Source organism: Bison bison, unplaced genomic scaffold, assembly GCF_000754665.1.
Source record: "Bison bison bison isolate TAMUID 2011002044 unplaced genomic scaffold, Bison_UMD1.0 scf7180017864503, whole genome shotgun sequence".
Lineage (NCBI taxonomy): Eukaryota > Metazoa > Chordata > Mammalia > Artiodactyla > Bovidae > Bison > Bison bison.
The window spans coordinates 3,295,143-3,300,924 of NW_011495061.1; the positions used below are offsets into that span (position 1 = coordinate 3,295,143).

At 54.0% G+C, this 5,782-nt stretch overlaps 1 protein-coding gene across 1 annotated transcript in view; it reads right to left on the bottom strand.

Moving 5' to 3' along the window:
• The window catches only part of DPP6 (dipeptidyl-peptidase 6), a 281,581-nt gene that overhangs the window by 30,565 nt on the left and 245,234 nt on the right, over nt 1-5,782 (bottom strand). Inside the window, 1 exon segment of the mRNA XM_010829360.1 lies at nt 1,863-1,910. Coding sequence (XP_010827662.1) covers nt 1,863-1,910 — 48 coding nt within the window.

Sequence of the window (5,782 nt, forward strand, 5' to 3'; positions counted from 1 at the left end):
GGTCTCCTCGTCAATTCTGGGGTGATGGGAGCCTGCCTCCCGGGCAGCGAGGGAAGACGGGATAGAACACGCAGAGAACCTGCAGCAGTGGCTCCGGCTCGTGGCCGGCTCTGTGACGCCGGCCCGGGTCACTGTCTCCATCACCTCAACTCCTAAGGTCTCCAGGCTCCAGACCTGCCCTGGTTCTGGAAGATGGTCACGGTGCAGCCTCGGTGGGGCAGGCATATCGTGTGGACTTGGGCAGAGGCGCCAGGAGGCTTTGATGGGCTCCCCAGCACCTCCTCTGCGTCTCGGGCCAGGAGAGGCTCAGGAACCAGGGCATCAGCCCCACCCCCGCCTGGGGGCAGCCCGCCCAGCTCCACGGACCCAAACCCGGGGGCACTGTGTTCTGCGCCGACGCAGCGAGGACAAGACGGGACGGGAGGCTCCGGAGCCGACCTGAGACCCGTCAGGACTTAGTTCAGTTCAGTTCAGATGCTCAGTCATGTCTGACTCTTTGTGACCCCATGGACTGCAGCATGCCAGGCCTCCCTGTCCATCACCAACTCCCAGAGTTTACTCAAACTCGTGTCCCTCGAGTCAGTGATGCCATCCAACCATCTCATCGTCTGTCGTCCCCTTCTCCTGCCCTCAATCCTTCCCGGCATCAGGGTCTTTTCAAATGAGTCAGGAGTTAAACACTCAGGAAAACCCCCCCGCAGGCTCCCCACTGCAGTGCTTGGAGGCTGAAGTCCACGCTCCGGCTCTGATGCACCATGGGAACTGCAACCTCCAGGTCTTATCTTCCAGGCGGCCCCCCCAGATATTCCTGTGGTGTCAGCATCTGGCGCGGAGCACACTAATGAATATATATAAGGAATGGACTCTGTATCCATCCACTCTCACATCCATTTTCTGGCTTTTTTTCCCTTTGTATTTAAATGATTTAATTATTTACTTTTGAGTTCACTGTTATTGATCTTTAATTTTGGATTTCTGTCTAGATGTGCTGCTGGCCGTCTCCTTTTTGAAACTTTCCCCCTAACCAACTCTCCCTGGTGCCTGAAATTCTGCCATTGAGACAGCAGCAGTCCCTTGCCAAGAGAATTAAAGGAACTGTGTGAGTTGGGGCTGTATGAGGGAGGGTGCTGAGCAGGGTCCCGCCAGGGCTGGTGCAACGGGGGTGCTGGCGCCCAGGAAGGGGGGCAGATCGGGGGGAATGGAGGCTCAGAACTCCTGGGGGATTAGGGCAGAGGAGGGCCGAGGCAGGGAGCGACCAAGGCCGAGGGTGCGTAACTTCTGAGCTCTCCCATTGGTCTGCCTCCTCCCATCACTTCCACCTTTTCGTGTGAACATACATGTGCACAGGTCACCCTAAGGTGTGTGGGTCCTTGAGAGTCTCTGGGAAGCTCCACCGCTGCAGCGACCTGGAGGCGAAGACCCCTGTGCCAGGCAGGTGCCCCCAGACCACAGAGGAAGATGGGCTGGAGGTGTCCACGGAGCCTCAGCCAGCGGTGGGGGGCTCTCAGAGCCGGGAGGGCGAGGCAGGCCCGGCTGGAGAGCCCAGCACTGTCTGTGCACATCCCTGCGGCCCAGGGCTCCGCCTCCGGCGGGGCTCTGCCTATGGGGTCGCAGACAAGGTCGGCTCACCCCAGGCAGCCTCTGGGCCCTAGGGGCCTGCGGGCCTGCGCGCCCTCACTGGCTGGGAGATCTTCACGTCCATCGCACCTAACAGTACTGGGGATGCAGGTTCATCTGGAGCTGCTAGGACATGACCATCGCGGTCTCCAAACAGAAACTGTGCCTGGATCATCTCTTAAAGCCTTTCTGCTTCCCAGCCCCACGTCGCAGGGAGATTTAAGACAAGACCAAAGAGCACTTACTTTTCTTATCGGTCGTGTTGTGCACGCTCACCGTGGGGACCCCAGGACCTGCAGAGGGTAGAGAGACAAGGAGGCCATGAGTTTAGCTGAGAACAAAGGAGAACCAAGCCTTGGTTACCACATGCTCCTCAGGGCTCTGGGCGCCCGGCCCCAGTGCGGGGGGGTTGTCATCAGCGTGGATGGCGAGGCCAGGTCCCTGGGGGTTAAGGGCATGTCTTCCTAAGTTTGCATCCATGTCAGTTACAAGGAACCCAAGTAGAAGGGTATGATTTTAGGAGGTCCCAATGACATAAAACATCGATGCCCTTACAACTTCCCTGTGGCCCTCCAGTCCTGCATCGTTTGCACTGAGTTCCGGTCAATCTGCTGCCTCTGTCTTGAGTCATGCATCGAGGCTGCCTTGCTGGCTCCTCCCCGGGGAAGCCCTCCCCTCCTCGTCTCCTGGAATGCCTGGTTAACACTTCTAGGGTAACATGATCACTGTGCAAGTGTTCAGCTGTGTTTCCCTGTTCCCTGATGCAGCTTTCTGCTCTTAGGTTGTCCCGAAGCTGCAGGCCTGGAGTGAGAAGAGGGCCTGGCCAGCTGTGGGTCGAGTCTGTAGGTCAACTTTGTTACCCTCTTTAGCAAAAGGAGAGTGCGGCAAGAGAAAAGCTTACTTTTCAGATATTCTGAAGGCATACTGAAAGGCAGGCGTGGATTTTTCTAGCCCATCTCTGTGCCTTCTCTGCACTCCCGTTCCACTCCTGTTCCAACTGGTAGTGCGGTGGGCGGTGGGGGGGGGCCTTCCCGCGGGACGTAAGGGACGCCAGGCTTGCTCCCCACCCCCGCCCCAGCCTACTGTCCTCTCTGCCTGAAGTCTGCTCCCAGACACGGCTTTGTCTTCATTAAGTCTCTGCTCACACACCTCCACGCCCCCAACTCCCGATGCAAGAGAAACTGCCACCCCCTCTGCCCGGCCCCCTCCCCCTCTTCTTTACAGAGCGCTGCCTCTTGCCATGACATCAGGATCCCAGAGTATGGATTTTCAGCATATGTGTTCACTGCTCACTTCAACTGCACTAGAACAGAAGCCCTGGAATTTGTATGAACAAATTCTGAAACTTGGTCTTATTTATTGCCATTATCTCCAGCATCTAGAATGGTGTTTGGAATATACTGGGGCTTGATCACATATCTGTGGATTGAACGCTGAGCGAAGGACCCCAGACCACACAGGAAGGAGCCGGGGGGCTGCCTCTTGGCCCTGGTGGTCTGGGGAGACGGCAGGGAGAGAGGGCATGAAGGCGGGTGGGCGGCAGTGGGCAGAGGGGGATGGATGTGTCCTGGGGGCTGGAGGGCCGGGGCTGCTGTTCCTCTGCCTTGGGCAGGAGACTCGGGGGGGCTCTGAGCTCATGGGGTGGCCGCATCTAAGCTGGGGGTTCAGACTATTTGGGCAGTTTCCCTGGGATCACCATCAGAACTCCCTGCCCACTTCCAAGGGGCCCGGTGGCAAGGGGTTGAGTTGCGAGCGGGGGTCTGTGTGGGTCCCACCACCACGAAGCTCAGAGCCCCGGCCACGCTCAAAGACTGCAGAGTGGAATCCTAGTCCAGGGCCCGGAGAGGATGCAGAGAGAAGCCATGGGGTCCGAGGTGCCGTGAGAGGCACGAGGGGCTGCTCCAGCCGGGGGGGCACCCCCGGACCAGCAGGGCTGAGACAGACAGCGGCCACGGCAGCCGTGGACTGCCTGTCCCCTGCCCGGGACCGGACCCAGACGCAAAGTCCAGGAGGTCCGGGGCCTCGCCTGGCCCACCAGGTGCCCCTCCTCCATCTCCCCATAGGGAGGCCTGCCAGATCAAATGCAGGTTATCCAGTTACATTTGAATTCCACATAAACAATACGTATTTTTCAGTATAAATATGTCCCAGGTGGTACTGGGATTTACGACTAAAAATTCATTTGTTGTTTATCTGAAATCAAGTGGTACTGGGTGTCCTGCCTTTTTATTTGCGGAACCAGGCGCCTTCGACCCAGGGTGCGGAGGGAGCAGCAGGGTTGGGAGACTCTGTGCATTTAGCCAAAAGGGATGGCGCCCACTGAAGGGGGCTAAGCGCCGGCAGGTGGTGGGTTTCAATTGTTGGGTCAAATGAAGTTTTCAGGCTGGAAGATCGGTTTCCCCACCGGGTGCGTGTGGGGGAGAACAGAGCAGGTACTGAGAGATGGGCTGCGTGTCCTTCCTCCGCACATTTCGGGGAGGGTATGTTTGCAAACAGAGTGCATCCTCCATTCTTATTAATAATGTAAACAGTGATTATTTATTTGGTGCCTACTATGTCCAAGGCACTCCGCTATGTGTTTATATGAATAATTCCTAGTCCTCCCAGCAGCTCTGCAAAGCAGGTGCTTCCAACTGTATTTTGCAGATGAGAAAACACAGGCTGTGAGAGCTTTAAGTCTTCTGTCCCAGCAGCACAGCAGGGAAGTTGTCGAGCTGGGATGGGACCCTTCTTATTTTCAAATGCAGGAACTTGATGCGTGCATGTGTGCCAAGTTCCTTCAGCCGTGTCTGACTCTTCGCAACCCCATGGACTGCAGCCCGCCAGGCTCCAATGTCCATGGGATTCTCCAGGCAAGAATACTGGAGTGGGTTGCCATGCCCTCCTCCAGGGGATCTTCCCAACCCAGGGGTCGAACCCGAGTATCTTATGTCTCCTGCACTGGCAGATGGTTTCTTTACCACTGAGCCCCCTGGGAAGCTTAGTGAACTTGGTACATGTTTCTGAAAAAATTCGAACACCACAGAAAGGAATAAAGTGACAGGTAAAAGGTCCTTCTCACCCCACTTTCCAGATGTAACCTGAATGACTCTAAAACATCCTAAAATGTTTGCTGCATGTTGGGCTTCCCTGGTGGTTCAGCTGGTGAAGAATCCGCCTGCAGTGTGGGAGACCAGGGTTTGGTCCCTAGGTTGGGAAGATCCCCTGGAGAAGGGAAAGGCTACCCACTCAAGTATTCTCCGCGTGTAGGTGGTCAAATTTACAAATAAGCAATTATTTCAAACATAAAAAAAACCTCTCATGTAAATATGCAGCTTTATCGAATCTTTAAGTTATAGCACATTGCCTCACTTTTTAAAGATAAAATCTAACACACAGATTTGAGGTCACCTGTGTCTCCTAATCTCAGTCTGCTCCCTTCCCAGAGGTTGACTTACCTTGGAGTTAGTATTTATCATTTCCATCTGTATTTAAAAGACTAGTTAAGTAATGCTCAAAATTCTCCAAGCCAGGCTTCAGCAATATGTGAACCGTGAACTTCCAGATGTTCAAGCTGGTTTTAGAAAAGGCAGACGAACCAGAGATCAAATTGTCAACATCTGCTGGATCATTGAAAAAGCAAGAGAGTTCCAGAAAAACATCTATTTCTGCTTTATTGACTATGCCAAAGCCTTTGACTGTGTGGATCACAATAAACTGTGGAAAATTCTGAAAGAGATGGGAATACCAGACCATCTGACCTGCTCCTTAAGAAACCTGTATGCAGGTCAGGAAGCAACAGTTAGAACTTAACATGGAACAACAGACTGGTTCCAAATAGGAAAAGGAGTACGCCTGTCACCCTGCTTATTTAATGTATATGCAGAGTACATCATGAGAAATGCTGGGCTGGAATAAGCACAAGCTGGAATCAAGATTGCCGGGAGAAATATCAATAAGCTCAGATATGCAGATGATACCACCCTTATGGCAGAGGGTGAAGAGGAACTAAAAAGCCTCTTGATGAAAGTGAAAGAGGAGAGTGAAAAAGTTGGCTTAAAGCTCAACATTCAGAAAACTAAGATCATGGCATCTAGTCCCATCACTTCACGGGAAATAGATGGGAAACAGTGGAAACAGTGTCAGACTTTATTTTTCTGGGCTCCAAAATCACTGCAGATGGTGA